Source organism: Narcine bancroftii, chromosome 12 (genome assembly GCF_036971445.1).
Source record: "Narcine bancroftii isolate sNarBan1 chromosome 12, sNarBan1.hap1, whole genome shotgun sequence".
NCBI lineage: Eukaryota > Metazoa > Chordata > Chondrichthyes > Torpediniformes > Narcinidae > Narcine > Narcine bancroftii.
Window position 1 is genome coordinate 79029596 of NC_091480.1, and position 21848 is coordinate 79051443.

At 41.4% G+C, this 21848-nt stretch overlaps 2 protein-coding genes across 2 annotated transcripts in view; both read left to right on the forward strand.

Moving 5' to 3' along the window:
* The window catches only part of LOC138747624 (puromycin-sensitive aminopeptidase-like), a 117085-nt gene extending 112230 nt beyond the window's left edge, over positions 1 to 4855 (forward strand). The window contains 1 exon segment of the mRNA XM_069907025.1: positions 3698 to 4855. Within this exon segment, the coding sequence (XP_069763126.1) occupies positions 3698 to 3850 (153 nt within the window). The 3' untranslated portion in view covers positions 3851 to 4855.
* An 8732-nt stretch (positions 4856 to 13587) lies between these two features.
* The window catches only part of LOC138747626 (importin subunit beta-1), a 34119-nt gene continuing 25858 nt past the window's right edge, over positions 13588 to 21848 (forward strand). The window contains exons 1-2 of the mRNA XM_069907026.1: positions 13588 to 14005; positions 14116 to 14174. Of these exons, the coding sequence (XP_069763127.1) occupies positions 13951 to 14005; positions 14116 to 14174 (114 nt within the window). The 5' untranslated portion in view covers positions 13588 to 13950. The remainder of the gene's footprint in view (positions 14006 to 14115; positions 14175 to 21848) is intronic.

Genomic DNA, 21848 nt, shown 5'->3' on the forward strand with positions numbered 1-21848 from the left:
TCTGTGCTGTTAACTGATGCAGAAGATTAATTGGGTAAAGAAAATCTAGGAAGTGTCCTGACCCAAAGGATTGACCATCTGTTTCTCCCCACGTCTGCTCCAAGTTCTAGCATCTGAAGATTCTTGTCCTGTGTTGAAATGCTTGAGAAATCTGCAGTGGCTGTGCCTTTATAATCCACACAAACTACAATCCAGATTTGTTGACTCTAGCCACTTGTGAAAAGTGGCTGGGAAATGTAATAATTTTATTATCTTGTAATAGAATTAATAGCTTCACTGAAGGAGAATTACGGAGCCTGGTAAGTGATTAATGGTTCCAAGAATTGCTTATTGATTTACTTTTTCTTCAGAGTTTTCCAGAGGCAGTTTGCTTAAGAATTTTTACTAGCTATTGTAAACTTTGTAAAGAAAAATATTTAGTGTAAAATTTTCTTGGATGCCCTAGCAGCTGTGTTTTCTAATTTGTAATTGCCAGTTGTTGAGTTTCAGAGGTGTAAAAAGTGACTTGATTACAGCCTGGAAGTTGAACCATCTCAGCTTCATTTAGCCCATTTTTTATAGTTTACCTAGTACTTAACAGACCAGTCTCCCTCAGACTGGGAACTAACATTTTGATTGTACCAGCATGAACATTCTTGTCATTCCTCATCTTGTACTTCAAAGTTCTCCCAGAAACTACATTCTTTCTGTCTTGACCATGGTCATCATGGGCAGTCCACAATTGGAGGATCAATAATCTCTCTGATCCAAAATTAACTATAACCAAAGAATTGAGATCAGTTGAGTCTGGTCCTTTCTGCAAGAATCTGATTTGGTAACATGTGTTTTAAAACGTATTTGGACAGATACAGGTTAAAAAGGCAGAGAAGAATGAGGGCCTGATTTAGGCAGATGGGATTAGCGTGGATAGGCATTGTGTCCTCTTTCAGAATGAATGTGGAGGGAGGGGGGGAGGTCACAGTCCATAGTGCAGGTGTTGTCTCTGACAGAACTGTCACCCACATCCAGCTTTCACTCCATAAACCTGAAAATTAGTTTTCATAAAATATATGCCTGGTAATCGCTTTGATACAGGGAATTATTCCACTTAGTAATCATCAGTGCATTTTCTTATCAAATATCCAATGAATAAGGTGTTTCAATATTCAAGAGAAGCCTATTTGATCCATTAAAATGATTCTGCCTCCTTCTGCTAATATCTGGGAAGTATTTTCCAGTGATTGAAATTCTGACTGCAGTGTTAACAGATGGTCATGAATATTGCAGATTAAGTGACAGGATGTGCAAGTTCTTATATTTACAAGGACACGTCTGATTTACATTAATTTCAAACTCCGTTCCACTAAATGTAATCCAATGAAAATCTGTTTCGAAGGATAATGAATAGAACTTGACCCCTTCACATTTGAATCAAACTTTAACTCCATTTGTCAGAGTCACACTCAACATGACCGTGTCCTGCCCAAGAGAAGGTGGTGATGCCTCAGCGTGACCCACTCCATTGTATGTGCAGGATTTGAACTCCGATATGGAAGGAACACCAATCAAAATGTTGGGTGCTGCAGGGAATGCATCTGCTGGCCAAGGCATTGAGTATTGGGAGATGTGGTAGAAGGTGACCTGGCAAGTTTCTGCAGTACATTTTGGAGAGGGCACACTGTAGTTATGGTGCCATTGGTGGAGGAAGTGAATGTTCAAGGTGCCATTTCTTTATTCTACATAATGCCAAATTGCTTGAATGTTGTTGGAATTCCACTCCTCCAAGCATGTTGGTTGATTTCTATTCTACTCCTGTTTAAGTCATAGAGTTGATGGGAGTTTGTTGGGGCAGAGGGTGGGATGATCAACCACTGCAGATTACAGTGGACAACACATTTTTTCCAAAAGGTTTGCTTCCTGAAAAATGGGGATTATGATAGACAACTTCAGGCTGAACACAGATAATTTCAGATATGCTGTATCACGTAGGAAGTTGGAGAAACAATAACTTTTATTGAATTTTCCCTGTTTAATTCCATAACGACGCCGACGCATTGATTTGATTCAACTGGACCTAAAAATATTTTGCTGCTGATTTTCATTTGTACTCGGCAACTCGTGTCCAACAATGGACGGCCAGTATTAATGGATTCCGGTTACCCAGATACTGATTTAACGTGCTCATAATGTCCTAAACCTTTCCCCGTGTTCATCACTGACTGCACTGAGATCAGCAGGGGAGACGTCCAAGTGCAAAGGCAGAAAATGAATTTTCAATGACAAGTTGCACTTCCTGGTTTTGTACGTTTGAAGTAGACTTAAAATATCAGGAAGTCACAAAAATGGGTTATTTAAAAAAAAAAGGTGATTTTTGTGAACAGCAGCCCAAAATTCATTAAATATTCCCAAAAGTGTTCAGGAAGCAAAATCTTTGTCCATTGCTACCAGCCTCCCACCTACTCTTGTAGCCATGAATCATGTGAATGTTCAGTCTAAAGTCTCGTGTGTGGAGAAACACAAGAACTGCAGGCACTGGGATCTTGAGCTGCTGGCAGTTCAGGCAGCATCCTTTGGTAGAAATGGCCAGACAGCATTTCTGGTCCAGACCCCTGCTGAGTTCCTGCAGCAGCTCATGGTCTATTATGAACATGTTCACTCTCCCTAAGATTCTGCTGCCGTGTTGGGGAAGTGTCGATCGTGTTTCAAGCCATTACTTTGATTTGTTGGATGACCTTTTCTGAGTCGGTGGCTGGGACGGTTTTTTGTCATGTCTGAACCTGGTGGGGTGTGTCTGACCTGTTTGTGAATATCATCATCGTGGTTTTGGGACACCAGTTTAAGAGAAATAGGAATTTCTCAATGTAGAGTCTAATTTCTTTCACTGTAGCTCTATCAAATGGTTTAGATCAGCCATTCTCTACCTTTTCTGTCTATGACCCCCCCCCCCCCTCAAAGTTTATGGTCTCCTTCCCTATAAAGCAGTCAAATTTAGTTGGCTTCTCTCTCTCCTACTAACTACACAAAAAATAATATTTCATGATTTCAGTCCACGCACTGCCTCTTAAATATGCTGTGGCTCCCATTGTGAATCATTGGTTTAGATTACGTGAATTGAACACATAGTAAATTTGGAAAATCATCTGTGGTTCTTTTTATTCAAAAAAATGAAAGATTCGTCTGCCATTAACTCATCTGACGCTGGGCAAGTTTTGAACATTTGAAGAAATTTTATTGTTCAGAGTCAAAAAAAAAGGTATACCTTGCTCCAGGAGATTCATATAATCTGGACTGGCAGTTCACTGGAGATGTTTCACTGTCATTCCTTGAAACTGTTGTGAAATTGTATTAGGACCTTAATGGTGAGCAATGATCCAGTGAAACCCTTTGAAGACTGATCAGCTTCTCCAGTGATCCTGAGCAATGTCCACATTTCTTCTCACCTGCAACCAAAAGCTCTGAGAGCAGGTGGCTTGTCGTTGATACTATGCTGTGAGAATATTCCATGTCTGGTTTGCTGCCATAATATTCCAGTAAGGCATTTCAAAACTTCCATGTTTGCTACAAGGTCTGATATTCAGGTTCATTAATGATACATGCTGCTTCCGTTCATTGTAAATGTTGGTCTTAATCTTGCTCTTGCACTGGCTGGTATTAACTTAACCATTATGATTCACCTGCCTACATTTGCCCATCTCCATAATCATGTCTTCAATTTCAGAGCTTTTTCGAGACTCACCCAGCCCCTGCAGCAGAACGAACCATCCAACAGTCGTGCGAGAACATACTGCTGAATGGAGCCTGGCTGAAGCGAGACGCAGAGGCCATCCAACAGTTCCTGCTGCAGCGCAAAGCAGCACACCTCACTGTCTGACTGGATGGTCCGCTGAGCCATCATCGTCCCTCTGCCTTGCCACAGGGAGGGGAGTTTGAACGTATATTTCATGGCTAGAACCTGTTGCCTATTAACAGTGGTTGGAAATGAATGTAGTTTATACCTCATTTTTAAGAGAGAAAAATAAAGCTATTGGCACTTGAAATGAAATGTGTTAATGTGTGTGCAGACAGTGATTATGGTATTACATTGTTGGAGTGGTGACAACTTAGAACACTGAAGCAAGACTGCTGGTTATATTGTGGTAATGTAATTACTTCCTCCACCTCCCCCCCCTCCCCTCCCTGGCAAGGCGAGTTAATTCTTATTTAATTATTTCTAGGCCTCAGTTTAACCATTGATGTCCTTCGTAAACAGGAAAAATATCTCAATAACAGCCACGTTGAATAAAAATAGGATATATAAATAAAAATTGTTGTATTAGATGAGCTTTCATTTTAAAATAAAGTGGGTTAGGGACCATTCTGAGAATAAGATGCATGAATTTGTGTTGTGTATACCCAGGCCATTTTGACTGTTAATTGCGATTTAGCACATAAATTGTTTTTAAATAAATTATATAACTTTAATACTTGAACAAAATGATGTGAATTAAAGCCCCTTAGCCTGGGGACACTGCTTAAGAGTAGCAACAAAAGCAAATCCTGATTCCTCTGCTTATGTATAACCATTTTGAAAACCTTAAAACTGGTACAAACTGGTGTGTAATTGGGAGGGGTGGGAGGGATGTGGGAAACAACTTTGTAAATGGTAGAATTAACTTGCAAGTGAGAATTATGTTGTACTAACTGTGCAAAATACATGAAGCATTCAAAGGGATGGGCTGTACCTGATTTTTAACTAAAATCTGATGTTTAACGTGGCTTTGGTTTGCTTGGAGAAGGTCATCAAACTAATTGTCAAACTGCTTCCCTGAAATACTCGTTGTGCTTTTTGTTTTAAAATACAGTTGGTGTTAATAAAAAAAAAACCTCAAAGTGAGAAGTCTCTTGATTATTGCACATGTAATGAAGCATCAGGTATGTGGGGTTTTGAGTGCTGTCTGTGATTTAGTTGGTAACTCTGACCACTGTTCGTGAAGACCGTGGGTTCAAGAGCCACCCCTGAGATTTGAATGACTTTTCCACAGGGGCCAGGAACCCTGCACTGACTATACCAGCCTTTGGATGAGACGTGAAGCAAGGTGCAGATATGAAAGGAGGTGCAGCTTGGTAAATTAATTGGTCACTAAATTGGTCCTGGTGTGTTGGTGAGGGGTAAAATATGGAGGGAGTTGATACTAATGTGGGGAGAATTGCAAAGGTTTCAGCATGGACCGAAGGGCTTGATCCCACGTTCTGACTTTGACCTGATTATTTACTTTTTAAATTCAGACACTTGGCTCATTTGTAAAATTGCTGGTTGTTTTCGTTTCATCGAAGCTTTACAACACAAATAGGTCCTTTGACCCAAGGTTTCTCTTCTAACCAAGTTCCCCACCGAAGCTCATCCCATTTGCCCGAGTTTGGTCCACATCCTGAAAACTTTTTCTATCAATGAACCTGTCCAAATGTCTTCCATTTGATTGAATTCTAAAGTGAAATGGTGGATTATATTTGTTTTTTTCAGTCTCCATGAAAAATGCAGTGATGCTTATGTCCTTTGGTAATCTGCAATCAGACTCTTTATTCAAATTAGTTGGGTGGTGGTAGAAGATGTCAGTGCCGGATGAAGCAAGTCTTAATATTCCATTCCAACAGTCAAGTTGACAGACGAACCTATCTCTATCACCTTAGAAATGGGTCTGTGTGCCACTATCACATTTAATTTAAAAGGCCCGTTGATGCATGCTGGTTCTCAATGATAGCTTATGCACAGTCCTTGTGTGGTACTGATTAATATTTAATAATATATTATAATGGTTTAATCTTTCTCTGCAAATTCGATCCTGCTTCTCAAACCACAGCAGCTGTGTATACCTAATCGTGCAAATGATTATTTGCAGAGCCCCTGATCTAAGGGGACAGTGGTGTTAGGATCAGTGTTTCTCATCACGGTCCAAGGAATTTGGTTGGAAAGTGCAGGCTTGAATTGTTTTTGGTCTTGGAGGAAGGATACAAGCAGGATTACACGGCTATAATAGTCTGTCACTAAAGATAGGTGTGGACAAGGTATCAGAGACAGGCAAAACCTCATTGAAACATACCAAAGCAATCCAATACATCAAACAGCTGTATGGGATATTCCTCAATTGAATAACTTGCCAATTTGTATGGCCAAGCTTGCATGTGACAAGATAATGAGTCATTGCCGTCTGTTGAACTGTGTACATGTAAAGACCTACCAGTGCTCTTAATTTCTTGATTATTGTCACATCTCAATGGTGGCAGCAAAAGCTAGTGTTGGTGTCCTTCTGAGTTTCAACTTTCAAAGAATAGGAAGACCATGCCTGAAGGGTTCCTCTACTTATTTGCTGAGCCTTATCTGTGTAATGCAAATGGTTTTCCTAGGAGTACAGATCTAATTTCTATTGGACACTCTGATTGGCTGTCAGTGCAGATTGGTAACAAAGTTTCCTCCTCACTGACCATCAACACAACCACACCCCAAGGATGCATGCTTAGTCCACTGCACCCAACTAGGCACAATTCAAAAGCAGATCAGCAGAATCACAGACAGCAATGAGAAAGCGTACAGGAGTGAAGTAGATCAGCTAGTTCAGTAGTGTCACCACAACAACCTTGTACTGAAGGTTAGGAAAACGAAGGAACTAATTGTGGACTTCAGGAAGGGAAATCGAGTACGGAAACCAACCCTCATCAAGAGGTTAGCAATGAAAATGGTAAAGAACTTCAAATTCTTGGGTGTCAACATCTGAAAATCTATCCTGGGACCTTGATGTCGATGAAATATTGGTGGTTCGCCAGCTGCTACATTTGAGGAGATTTGGTACGTCACAAAAAGCTTGAAAATTTCTACACTTGTACAGTGGAGACCATTCTGACTGGTTGCATCACTATCTGGAAAAGGCTACAGAGTTGTGAACTTGGCTGGTGCCATCATGGGTATTAGTCTTCACTCCATTAAGGACATCTATAAGTGCCAGTGTCTCAGGAAAGCAGCCTCTGTCCTCCAAGGACCCTCACCACCCAGGCCATGCCCTCTTCTCACTGCTATCATCAGGAAGGAATTACAAGTGCCTGAAGATGAACACCCAGCAGCTCAAAAACAGCTTCTGTCATCAGATTTCTGAATGGACAATGAATCACACTGCTGCACTTTTTTCTTTTGCATTAATTTTTTAATGCTGTATTTGCAGGAATGTAATTTAAAGTAATTTTTACCTGTAATACACAATTAGTGCTGCTGTAAGCAACAAATTTTGTGACATCTTGGTCACATTTCCAATAGTTTTGCAGGTAGCAAGCTCCAAATCAGGACTGCTGGGTTTTTTTTTTAAATCACTGCTTATTGCTTCCCAAAACTCAGTCTGTGGGCCTGATCCTGCAATGGGAACAGGCTACTTCTAATAACCTTGTCTGGTTCTGTTGTGAATGTCCCCTTGAGCTTTGCTCCAAGGAAAGCAATCCCAGCTTCTGTAGTTATTTGGGGAGGTGTAATAATACAACAGATGATCTGAGGTTATTGTCATTACAGAAGTACAGATATTACAGATACACTAGAATTCTTTCTTGCTGTAGCTTAATGGGTACACAAGGTATATCAGCTATAATAATATGAATTAAATTACCACAATATACCAAGACAGGAAAAAATGATAAAATATAAAATGATAGCAACATAAATATTCAGTTGCATTTAGTGTAAGGAAAAAATGTTCTAATAGTGCAAATGGTGATCCTGGACTCGCTTATAGATAGGGTTAGGGTAGTATGGGGAGGTTCAAAAACCTGAGCTGTTGGGGAAAAAAAACTTCGAACCTCAAAGCTGCGGTTGAGCTTCCCAAAGGAAGCAGCAGGAAGAAATGGTAACCAGGCTGATGAGGATCCTTATGATGTTGGCTGCTTTCTCCACACAGTTAGTGCTGCCTCTATCCTGAGTTCGACATTCACTTCGTGTGCCACCTGAGTGGAATGTTCATCCACTCCCTGTGCTTATGTGAGTTTTACACAGGTGCTCCAAAGGAACTACTGGTTCCTTGGTTAATTGGCCCTTGGATAGGTGTGTGGTGTTAATGGGCATGTGTGAAATTGGGTTACAAGGAAGTGGGATTGCCCTAAGAACTAGCAAAAGCTTGATTGGTCAAGTAGAAGCCTCCAGTGTTCTCAAGAAACATGAGAATTTCCTGATCTCTGCAAAATCACATTAGTGTGAATGAAAACTTCGGCTGGAAATGGTTGGAATGATGGTTATGAACATTGCTAAAGGTGAAACTCAAGAGGGTTGACAATGACAGCTGCCTTCTCAGGGTCACCAAAATAATTCCAGTTTTGGAAAAAATCATGGGTAGAAATGGTAGGTCATCTTTTTGTAGTGGGTCCCTTTATCAAGACCAAAGTAGGGAGGGACAATGTCATGTAAGAAAAAGGGGGAAGGAAGATGCTGGGGAAGGGCTGAGGTGATAGGGTATTGGACAGAAGGAAGGAAAGGTGGAGAGAGTAAAGTGGGAAGAGACAGCTGCGGGGGTGGAGGTGAGAGAGAAAAGTAAGAAAGGAGTAGATAGAGAATGATAAAGTGGAACCAGATATTTCTTGGGGTGAGGGGGGGGGTTAGGGTTAACCTGGAATGGGAACAATCAATGTTCATGCCATTATGTTAAAGGCTGTCCAGGAGAAATTATGTGTTGTTCTTAAAGTTTACATTTAGCCTCATCCTGCAGTGGATGAGACTGAAGACACGTGGGGAAATGGTGAGGGGAAATGGTGAGGGGAGGTAAAACGATAAGCCACCAGGAGTTTGATCATGGATTTACAGAGCATGGGTGTTTGGTGAAACATCCACCCATTCCTGATTTCACATCCTATGCATAAGCCCTTTTTGGTGACTGCATGGAGGTGAAGGAAGAGATGTCAGGACAAGTTTTGCTCTTTGTGATGACAGTGGCAAGTGCCAAAGGAATGGAGGTGTTTGGGGAGGGGAGAGTGAATAAGGGAGTCTTGGAGAGACTCTCCCTGCAAGTTCTCCAAGGGGAAATAAAAACATTTCCTGGGTTGAGGCAAGAATTTGTCACATCTTCTGTACATTCATTGAGCTGCATTTTTCCCCTCCCCATCCAAGTTTTCTCTGCTGGCCTGACTGGGCTTTGAACCTGCAGTCATTGAAGTGAGTCAATATTTGCCAGTATAATGGTTTGTTTCTTATCTGACTAAAGAGTGAAGGGATAGAAATCAGCCTGCATTTATTTCATGCTTTTCTCCTCCTGCCCTCTTCAGTGTGCTTTATGGCCCAGTGTTTTGATGTTTAATTACTGGTCTACTTTGTGGCTAGTTTGTGCATGGCAAAATCTTACACATAATAACAAATAGCAATGAAGTTGTTTTAATTAAATTGGCCTGAGGTGAGAGTGGTCCTAGACAGCAAGATGCATTTTCGACCTCAAGCAACATAGAACAAGGAAATGGAAGCAGGAGGCTGCTTGTGCCCCAGGTCCTAACTCTAACAATTCCCCCAGTCCTCAATTCCTGGATCTGTCAATTTCCTTATGACTGAGATGGTGATTTGCTACAAAGAACAAACAGCTAATAACAAAATAAGTGATCTGAGAAGCTGGAACTATTCATCAGGTCATGTAGCATCCATGGTGAAGAAAATGGCAGCGTTGCAGCTGATGCACAGCCAGGAGAGTGGAGACACAGTGCTACTCCAAAGGGCTCAACCTAATGTTGGCAGTTCAGTACAGGCTTTAATCAGCCTGTTAAAGGAGCTGGCTGTTTTAAATTATATCCATGAATGATATAACCTCCTCATCCATTGATGGTAGAGAATTCCACAGATGTTTATATGCTATCCAGTGCTATCTGTAAGGAGTTTGTATATTCTCCCTACGTCCATGTGAGTTTTACCTGGGTGCTCCAGTTTCCTCCCACCCTCCAAAACATACAGGCTAATTTGGGTGTAATTGGGCAGTACTGATTTAAATGGCCAGAATCCAGCTTCTACTGCGCTGTAAGTTAATTTTTTGGAAAAAAAAGTAATAATTGTCCATTTTCCATAGATAGCACCATACACTTGCAAGTTCCATGGGGGTTGTTCCAGCCACAAGGCATTTTGACCCTGAGAAACCACCTCTGAAGAGGTGTGTAACATCCAGCCTTGCTGCTTCCTACTACCCTCCCTTCAAGACGTAACATCATCCATCGGTGTGGCCAACAGCCATATGCTCCAGAGAATAAAACAATACAGCATAGAAACAGGTCCTTCAGCTGTTCTAGTCTGTGCCAAACTATTATTCTTTCTAGTCCCACTGACCTGCACCTTGACCATAGACATCCATTCCTCTACAATCCATGTACCTCTCCAAAATCTTATTAAAAATTAAAATTGAGCCCACATTCACCATTTCAGCTGGCATCTCATTCCACACTCCCACCATTCTGAAGTTTCCCCTGAACTTTTCCCTTTCACCCTAAACCCAACATCCTAGTAAATCTCCACATTCCTTCCCCCCAACATTTGGATATTCAACATCTCCCCTTCCCACTTTCCTCTTGATAAATGATCCCAACCTAAGCTCAAAGGTTCCTTTTATTGTTGCACAATAATACATTAAAAATGTAAAATACATGATATGCCTTAATTTTTCTCTGCTGTAAGGTAAAGAGCCACATGAGCATTGCCAGGCATCCCTAACAAGAGAAGAAAAGCAAAAGAGAATCCCTTCAGAGTTGCTGTATGTCCGAGGATTAGCCTTCAGCACTCCTGCAGTCGAACAGACTCCATTTCAATCCACCGTCATCCCAAGCTCCAGATTCAAATCTGATACAATCAGGAAGCCTTCAAGCACCCGAGACTTTTTCAGGAGCTCTTCCTGCCCTCTCAACTTTCCCTTTATTTATCAATTTCTTGACCCAACTTTGCAGAGTTTGGAAGTATTCCTAATCCTCAGGCCAATGGGGTCACATTCCTTCCTTGAAGTCTATACCATATTACTGGATGACATATGAAGAGGCGATTACAGCCCATCAAGTGTATGCTGGCCCATTCCTCCACTGATTCTCTCTGTCACCTACTCTCCCCACAATCCCATCAACTCTTCCCCACCCCACCCCCAATTCTACCACTCATCATACAGCACAGAAATTAGCCCATTGACCCACTTGTCCATGATAATGAAGTTGCCCATCTGGCCTAGTCGCATTTGCCTGCAATTCCCACCAAATCTTCCCTATCCATGCACGTGCCAAAAAGACTTAAATGTCATAATTTTACCTGCCTTTACCACTTCCTCTGATAGCTCGTTTCACAAACCCCCTCAAAAATTCTCCTTCAGGTCCATTTTAAATATGTCCCTCCTCCCATTCTAGACTCGCCTACCTGGAAAAATGCTGTGGCCTTTCACCTATCTCTCCAAGGTCAACCCTCAGCCTCCTAAGCTACAGGGAGAAGAGTCCCAGTTTCTTCATCCTCTCAAGATATCCAGTGCCTGTACCACCTCCGTGAACAATTTCTGCACAATTTCCTTCTAGGAAATACATGAGAACATAAGAAATAGGAGCAGGAGTCGACCTACTGGCCTGTCAAGTCTGCTCTGCTACTTAATGAGATTATGTCTGATCTGATGATTATGGCTCATCTCCCCTTACTGGCCTTTTCCCCATATCCCTCATCATGTAAAAATCTATCCAATCTTAAATATATTTACTGAGCTAGCCTCCACTGCTTACATGGACAGTGAATTCCACATTCACCACCCTCTGGGAAAAGCAATTCCTCATCTCTATCGTAAATCCTGAATCTTGAGGCTATGTCCCCTAGTTCTGGTTTCCCCTACTAATGGAAACAGCTTACCTTTCTCTATCTTATCTATGCCTTTCATAATTTTGTTTCTACAAATTCTTCTAAATTCCAATGAGTCCCAGACAACTCAATCTCTCCTCATAAGCTAACCCCTTCATACCTGGAATCAACCTGATAAACCTCCTTTGAACTGTCTCCAAAGCCTTTTCAAGAGGGTAATTTCCTGCAACCAAGTGAATCCCCTCCATGTGGGCTGTGTCTTTGGGGTGCAGTGGGGAAACTGGTGCTCCTGAGGGAGACCCACCATCTGAAAGAACCCAGTGGGTTGAGTCACTTCAATGGGAGAAGAAAGATGGCCACAGGGTAAATGTTCGGACTGCACAGACAGTGAGTAAAGGTTAACTCCCAGGAGCAGGGGTCGTTGTGACACCATGGGCCACCTCCCCTTTTGTTGTAAAACACAAAAGTAAAAACACAATGCTGTAGAAACTCAGTGGGTCAAACAGCTGTAAGGGGTTGCAGACTCCAGGGAAGGAAAGGACTAGTTCAGGACACCAGAAAAGGAGACCACCTCTTGTTTGAGAAGTAGAGGAGATGTCCCATGGATCAGTGAGGAGCATTGCAGTTGAAGAAACAGACAAGCAGCAAGGTGAGGAAGCCATGCAGGTTGTGGGACATGACTACGGTCAAGGGATTTGCACCAGGCTGCGAACCACTGGAGTCTAGCACAAAACTGACTTAAGAGGAATCAGGTTTTGAAACCAGGATGATAGAGGATGCTGAAGGTTTCCCATTGGTGTCGGAGGTTTGGATCTGGAGCTCAGGATGCTGATGGTTTGGACAAGACTGTGTAGCTGAGGGGACTCTTGATTCTCTTTCTCCAATTCTAAAAGGCGCGTAGACAATTTCTGCTGATGGCTAATCTGTCTGCCTTGCGGCAGGCGAAAACGTTTTTTTAACATTGCTGTCTATATTATATGACAATAAAGGAATCTTGAATCTTCTGTCCCATGCATTTTGCTTTTTTTTGTTCAGATTTTTTTCTTGAAAATTACACATTGCTTCTTTAAAAACCAATGGCGTGGCTGCAGTTGCGGAGATGATACCAGAGCAATGACTTTGTGGGTGCAACCTGGGCCAGTGGGTGGGCAGTGGTCGGGCCTTCACCTCCCTCCTGCGCCAAACGCCACGCCTGTCACCATGGAAACGGGCGGGAAGTACAAATGAGAGCCGCCGCGCTCCCAATATCTATGTCCGCGTCCTGGGGATTAGTCCCGAGTTTCATCAGCCCGGCCCGTATCTCGCACAAACCCCAGTTCACGCCACCGATTATGGGAGCGCCGAGCTTCTTTCTGGCGGCCACCGACGTAATAAACGGGCGGCAGGCGTCGGCCGCAGGTCCAAACCACGCAGAAAACTGAACCCCCGAATAAAAGGCTCGATCTGATTGGCCAAGGTTCGCAGGGCAGCGAAAGGCTACAGGCCCAAAGCATCCCCGAAATTTCGCATTTTTTAAAAAAATTCCACAAGGACGATGAGAAAGTTCCGTGAGAACATCGCCAAATCTAAACACGGATCGAGAGAAATTTCTTAATTTGAAGTTTAGGCGCCAGAGGCCAGAAACTTGACCAATCCGAACGTGTTTTGCATCGCAGTGCCGATTACGCTTTTGCCGTGATCTTCAGAATTAACCTTTTGACCAATCAAAAGTCGTTTTCGAGAGCGTAGCCAGTTGAGAGGGCAGGGAGGAGCACCATTTAACCAACGGGATGACGCGTTGCATAGCAGCGGCAGGTGAGGGGTGGGTAGGACGACATGGTCAGGCGTTTGATGGGCGGTCCGTCCTACCAATAGGCGAGAACTCAGCTTCGAAAAGGCGGGAAGAGCAGGCAAAACTCGACCAACGGGGGCCGATGACTCATCGCGGCGGAAACGGCCCAATGGGAAGACGCGTCAGATGGTGAGGGCGGGCGACCAGTTTTATTGCTCCGCCGCCGGCGCCACTCTACTTCTTTTGCGCAGCTGCGGGAGGAGAAGGCGTGAGGGCGGCGTGTGAGGAGCGACCGGCATTCATTATATAAAAAAAAGGCACCATATTCACCGCCAGAACGCCCTGGGTCCGCGTCGTCCGCCGGAGTCATTGATGGCCGTTGGTGCCTGAGCCAATCCGCGACGTTTCCCACATGAGATTCGTTAACATGGAGCTCATCACGATCCTCGAGAAGACCGTGTCTCCAGGTGAGCGGCGCCGGCCGTGCGGGCCCCGCGCCTCTGCCGTCCCTCGCCGCCAGCGCCGCCTCACCCTCTCTCTCTCTTTTCCCGCCCCCCACCCCCATCCCCTCCTCTAGACCGCAATGAACTGGAGGCCGCGCAGAAGTTTCTGGAACAGGCGGCAGTGGAGAATCTGGTTGGTATTTGCATTCTCTTTTGAATGGACGACAGTGAGGGGGGGGGGATTTTGTTGTTCATCATGGTGGGGGGGGGTGAATGGGGGTTTCCGGGCGGGAGAGCAGGGACTCGTCTCCGTCCTGGCTCCGCGAAAAAAAGGCCTTCCCTCTGTGGGGTGTGGGGGTGCCGGGGGGGGGGGGAAAGCGGTCATGCAACCGAAGATGCTGACCGGATCCTGGCGCCGCACACCGCTGATTGACGGGCCCGGTGCGCGGGCTCCTGCGCGATGGGGAGGGGGCGGGACCGGCCTCCGGTCCTCGGCCAATGGGCGCTCGCCGGAGGGGTTGGGTTTCCGGCTACCGGCTCAAGTTGGGTTGAGGCGAAGGGAAGCTGTGAGCCCGAGCCTCTGAGCGCGTGTTGCCGGCTCGGCCTGTTCTTTCTCTTCCCCCGCCTGGGGTAGCCCTTCCCATCTCTTCCCCTCCCCCCCCCCCCCCCAACCATGATCCCTTCATTCCATTTCCTTTTTCCCTCCCTTCGCAGTAATAAGCGTTTTCACAGAATAAAAAAATTGTCAGATTTAAATTGACATTATCTGAAATGTAATCCATAAATAACGCATTTTTTTTTGACGGCGGGGGGCTCATTATTTCTGGTAGATGTTTTCTACTGTTGTAAACTTGAGGGTTTGTACACATTTCCTTTTTAGTTCAATTGGAGTTCATTTGCTTCAAGTACCTTCCAGACTGTGCCCTGACGTGGGTATTTGGAAAGTAACTGAGTTACTTTGTCAACAGGAAACAAATGGACTCTGATCTAGCTTGTTAGCAATGAATTATGCTGATGTTTTGTTAGATTATGTATTTTAATGTAAAATTAAGATATAGATGCTGGAAATCTAATTTTAAAAATGGAAGATGCTCAGGCTGACTTGAGTGTTTCCAACATTTTCTGTTTTTATTTTGGATTTTAAATGCTTCAGTACAAATTTGTCATGTGTTATTAACCTTGAGACCTACTTGGTTTGCTTACAATTAATTGCTATAATGAGTAAAATATTAGAAATTCTAGGTGTGGCAGATTCAAGAAATATTCATCTAATCTGTGGGGTGCTCCTGGTGCACCTCTATGTCAGGGAGACTGGAGGATTGTTTCATTGAGCTGCTACAACAAGCAAGGGCCTCCACACATAATTTCTATGCTGACGTGACTACCCATTGCCTCATACTTTCAAATAGAGGCCACCTGCAAATTGGAGGAACAACCTGTATTTTGCCTCAGCACCAAGCAGCACTAATATTGACCCCCAATTTCTGTTAACCCTTTCAACATTCTCTTTTCCTCCAGCTCCCCATTCCTTTCATTCTGTCAGAGAACTTCCTTTAGCCCTCTTCACCTATAACTTTTCAGTTATCTCTCTCGCTCACCACTTACCTGTTCCACTTCCCACCTCTCCCTATTCAGGCATCAACCTGTCTCCACATTTCTATTGTGCATTGCTCCAATCTTTCCCTTGTGCATTGGTTTTAAGTCTACAGAGTTGTAAGTATTTAATGGGTGCATCAGGTTGAGAAGTAAATCGAGAAGATCTGTAGGCATCATGGTTTAAGTTTTTTAAAAAAAAAATACCAAAATGCTTGAGAAGCTCAACAGGTCAGTGTTCTTTAGCAAAGGTTTAGGGCTTGAGACCTTTATCAAGGTTTGATGAAGATACCTTGATGAAGGGCTCAAGCTATCGATGTTAGTTATGTATTTTGACCATTGCTATATAAAGGACACTGTTTGACCTGCTCAGATTCTCCAGCATTTGTTTACTTTAATCTGGGGTTGAGATTGACTGGAGTACTTTGCTTTTTTGCTGAGTCAAAGTACTTCTGTGGTTGTATCTGACGAGATTTCTTCATTGATATCTCTATGTTCCCAAAAGAGAAAAGGTAAGTAATCCATTTTAAGTTGTAAGTTAGAAAATACAAATTATGTATTAGATAAAGGGAGACAGGATAGGGGCAAGTGTGTACACAATAGTGGTCCCAATTGTTGAGCTTTCATATCTATATTTTGTCATGGTCTGTACCCAAATTTTGTCTCTTGCTGCCAGTATGACACAGCAAATGTTGATCGTAAACTCACAGAATGTGACACTGTTCACAATGTTTTGATATTCATATTGCTTGATAAGTGCTTCTGTGGATCCATCACTAGCCAATCAATAGCAATCTGTTAGCCAGATTTTTCCTAAACTTCAAGTTTGTTCTAATCATAAAATGAGTTCAGATATTTGGGTAATGTTAAGATTTACACAGCTTTGTCAATAATGGTCATTCATACTTTAAACCATTTTGATTTTCAATCCCTTGGTCGAATTATCACCTGTCAACAGCATAAATTCAGTGTCACCTGAGCTTAAAAAAAAACAATTATTTTCATGAAATGATAAGTGGAATCAATTTTCGATTTGCACAACATAAATTTCATAGAAGCAACTGCTCTTTGGTATTTGTAAGCTGCTTCCTCGCTGTCGTGAATTTAAATTTAGACATGCAGTGCAGTAACAGGCCTTTCTGGCCCACAAGCCCATGCTGCCTAAGCACCAATCAACTTGCAAAGATTTTTGAAGTGTGGGAGGAAACCAGAACACCTGGAGGAAACTCCCAACACAGGGAGAACATAAACTTCTTCCAAACAGCACTGGATTCAAATCCAGGTTGTTGGTGCTATGATTGCAGTGCACTAACCACAGAGCTAACACTGCGGCTTTATCTTGTTTCAGCATATTTTTCCATCTGTTTCCTTGGTCTTGCTCAACATAAATAAAAAAGATTTGAGGCTTTTCCACCTCTATTCAATCATCCCATCCTTGCGATGGTGCTCTTTATGTTTGCTTGTTCATTCCTGCACCTCATGAATTTGTTAGAGAGGTGGTGGGCTCTTCATGAAGAGCTCTCTCCCTATTAAGTAAAAGCAAGTAACTGTCCTTTCCTTCTGTGAATTTGTTAAACAATCTCAAATTCAATCATTTAAGGCCCTCATGTCTGAGCTAGCATGGGAAAGGAACTATGGAACAGTTCTTGGTCTTCAATATCCAATGACCTTTCTAGCAGTGTCAGTGGTAAGATGTCCTAGTCAGATGTGACATTGTACCAATATCTTTTACATTTGCTTGCATGCAAGATCCTATAATCTTAGCTGCATTGTGTTGGTATAACTTTAGAGGGGGGGGGATAATTTTTTTTTTTCTTTTTTTTTCTTTTGAAGAGTTAAAGATTTGAGGTACAGCAAAGTCTCAGGAAATCTCTCCTGTTAGAACAGAAACGTAAATGTGAGCTATCTCTGCCTACCAGATGGGTGGGTAAACCTGGTCCCAGTGTCTGGACTATAGTGAGTACAAATACAGTAAAACCTTTTTGTCTTGTGCTTTATTTATTCCAATGTAATCCTTGTTGTTTTTCCATGTTCTGCACTTTGCTTTTTGTGTCCTAACTCGCAAAGTTTTAAATAATGCCTTTAAAAAGTGGTATGATTTTCAGTTCATACAGTGCAGTTCTGGTCTGTGGAGCATCCTCTGTTTTAATCTCTGCCTTTCAGCTGTCAGATTCTGAATCTATCAAATATCATGAAATTTTTAATTCAGTGAGAAACTCCTGAAATTTGGTTACCCGTGTTGGTCTTATTTCTATGTTATATGGCTTGTTGAGGTATTTTCATTACATTGAAAGTGCTCAATGCAAGCTTTAGTTCAAGTATATTTGAGGATAGTTTATTTTGGAGACTTAGAAGTGACAGAAGTTGGTTATACAACTTGCTGGGAGTGCCACATTTTGGAAGTTCACTGGCAAAACTAAAGCAAGTTGATTTATTGAGTAGTAGATGTACTGTTACATCTTGTTGGAAGTAACACACCCCATGGTCAGTAGGTCACCCAGTGTGCAGGTTATTTCCAGGTTGTAATCTTCAGTGGGACTTGATATTAATTTTTAAATTTATTTTTAAAATTTAGATATACAGCACAGTAATGGGCCCTTTCATCCTATGAGCCCCTGCTGCCCAATTGACGCGTTTTAAACGATAGGAAACCAGAGGAAATCCACACAGATATGGGGAGAGCATACAAACTCCTCACAGATAGTGCTGGGTTTGAACCCTGGTCCCAATCACTAGCGCTGTAACATCATTGCACTAACCACTACACTAACTGCCTCCGATAACTCAATTTTTAAGGAACTGCAATGCATTGCATTGGAAGTTGTCCAAATAGTTTTGAATCTTAGTTTTGGTACTTGATAGAGCTTAATCAAAGCAGAATCTGCCATCTGTTTATGGGTGTAGTAAAAGTTTTTTTAAAAGAAGAATCGCAAAAATAAAATGTTTTAATATGGAAGTGGAATAAAGTATGGATAAAGACATTCCAGCTCTATTACCCATGTGCTTTTTTTTACCCTTGGCATTATTCCTGTAGCCCTTGATTCCCTTAGTATTTATTCATGGCTTTTGGTGTATTTGCTCAAGGGCCTCTCAATCCTCTTGTCTATCAATGTCACTCATTTGTGCTTTTTTTTTTGAAAAATGATGGTGAAAGCAACAATACAGAAAGTTACCCATGTCCATTAATTCTTGATTGGCATTTGGTGTCCATCCGTTACAAATTTTGGCTTTTTTTTGTCTATTTGTATTTTCTTGTTTTCTCACCCTCTTAAATTGTGGCATTCCAATACACAGAACAATTACAGAATTTTGACTTGGATAATAATTAGAATATTCACCATCCAGGGTCATCTCTTTCAAAACTGGGTGTAGGTTTTGTCTTTGGGATTTATCATCTTTTGGTGTCACCAAGTGCTCTGGTACATTAATACCAGAAGATCTGATCATCTCCCATTGGAATTTTGCTACCAGACTGGCAGAAATTTTTGGCTATTTGAAATAACTTGTACACAATATACTTAATTTGGATTTTGTTGCACAGTCTGAACTTAACCATGCAAGTCTAATGGGGCAGTGGTAAGAAGGACCCCAGCATTTTTAATTGAGTGTGGGATTGGGACCCTGATGCACCAATTGTAATAGTTTTGTGAATTTACTGCAGCACTTTTTCTGTTCCTTATTCTAACTGAAACTATACATCTTTATGTTACACTCTTTGCAAATTAGCTTAATTCCACCATGATCTTAAGCTTGATTTGCTGCAGATTTCTAATTCTGAATTTATAATGAACTTGTCAGAATTGTCAAATGGTGTATCATCCAAAATATTAGCAGGTTTTTCTTGAGTTAATTTTCATTCCTATTTTGAGTTTATTCCTATTTAATATTCCACATAGTTTGTTGGGGCCATTTAATTAAAGGCAGAAATTTTGCACATTCAGATATGGAGCAGAGCATTCAATTAGCCATAAATGAATTTGTTAAAATTATGTTGCATTCACTATCCAATTGTCTCCAATTTGTTAGTTTTGCTGAAGTTTTTTTTTTGAATTTGTGTTGCAAATACTTTTTAACTTGTATATGATTTTGAACAATTTTGGTCATATTTGGAAAAGGCAACTTTTTATGTAACATCTAGCAGCAATGTTTTTATTGTGTTTATTGACTCTAGTAAATAAGCAAATTAATATTTTCAAGAAAAACGTGTCATTTACTCTTAATGGTAAATATCAACAGCACAGTGTCTTTTATAGCACTTATTTTTCCCATGAGCTTGATCGCTTATTCTTTTCCATGATTCTTGGCCAGAAGGATTATAGTGACCGTACCTCAAATTTTCTTATTTGTAGCTTTTTCTTTGGCTTGGCTTCGCGGACGAAGATTTATGGAGGGGGTAAATGTCCACGTCAGCTGCAGGCTCGTTTGTGGCACTAGATATTCTGTCCTTTGTTTCTAACATGCTTAGATATCTTACAACAATAATAAATTAGATGTGAATATTTTGCAGTCTTATTTGGCAATACAGGAGTTTTCATTTTAATTGGTGATTATTTTAAATGATTCTGATTAATTAGAATAAAAATATTTCATAATATAGACAAAATGTGATTTTAGTTTCTTGTGATTGCTGATTCAGTGGAGCAACTCTACATATTTCTTTATTGCCCATTATTATTGGGCAGTTTGAAACTTTGCCAGAAACTGTTTACTATAATGTAAATTGTAGTATTGCAGTTGTTACTGGTCATGTATATCTAAATATGTTTTTAAGAGATTGTTGAGGGTTTAGTGTAGGTCACTTCATAAACTTACACTTCACATCTCATTGAAAATGCAAGAACTTTGCAAAAGACAATGGAACTGCTTTGGAAGGTATTTCAAAACCAGGGGCAAATGGAGAAGTCAAATGTTGATAAAAATCTTTCAAGGATTGGATTTGGAGCCTTGGGAGGGGTTCTGGTTCTTACAAGCAGAGGGGAAAGAAAACAGGGTTCTTCTCTTAGAGAGAAAAAAGTCAGTTCTACATTAGCTTTTGAGGTTGCAACATGGCAAGCTAGCAGGTTTGTTGAAACCCCCCTCCCATTTTGGAGACGGGTTGTGAGTTCTGCCTGTTGAAAACCCTTGTGGTCCATACAAGAGGAAATGGCTGGCTAGAGTGTTTCTCCTGAAATAAGGGAAACAAGAGGAACTCTGGTGACCTGGAAGGAGGTTATCATTTGGAAAACCCATATTGTGGCAAGTTTCTTTGGCAAGATGCTGAAGTGACTGTGTGTGTCCAACGAGCAATAAATATCTCTCTGAAACTAACAAGAACCTTCCTGAGCGGTAACCATTTACCTTTAAGCACCAGAGCCTGGTGAAAATTCATAAATGTTAAATTCTATGCACAGTATGATACCGGTGACCTTGGAGAAGTGAATGACTGGACTATTAAAGCAAAGAACTTTCCTGAACATGTACATATTACATACAGGTGCACTTAGAATTAGAAGGGAGTTAAGTTAATAGTAATAAGTTAATGTTTGATCCTGTTTTTATGTTTAAAGAAAATTAAAAGCAACTTTTGTTTAAGTAACCATTTGTCTTGGTGAATTTCTATTGCTGCTGGGTTTTGGGGACCTCTGGGCTTGTAACAAAGTAAACTCACTGTTAAATGGAACTGCTTGAATTGAATTTGCTGAGAGTTCGTTTATTTATCATCCAATTGTACAAGTACGACCTGATGAAATAGCGTTCTCTGGTCCTCAGTGTAAAAGTATACAAAATACAACTAATTTAACATTGGCAGAGATTCCAATAATTAGGAAATGCTATTTTAAACCAATAGTGACAGTTCTGCAAACTGTTTTTGAGCAGCTGAAGGAACATTTATTGAATTTAAAAATTGCTCATGCTTTTAACCATGCAATCGGTGGAAATCAAAATATGCTTAGTGTACCTCCAACCATGTAGTAGGTCATTTATTGATAAATTCTAATTCTGTGGGAGCTATTGGACTAAACCAGTATTAAAGTACAAATGAAGTCTATTTTGTCCATTGCAGTGAATGCAGCTAATTAAAGTTCCATGGTTTTATTTTCTTCCTCTGATTATTTATCTTATTCCCTGTAACAATCTACGTGTCCTCAAAATTGTTCATGTCCAGATTTGAATTTGATTCCCATCTGAAGCCAAATTATTTTCTTTTGTATGGTTTTCATCTGTCAGTAAAGAAGATTCATTAGTTTCTGGTTTTACACCTTCAGGTATGTGCCCCCAGTTACATTTCTTTTCT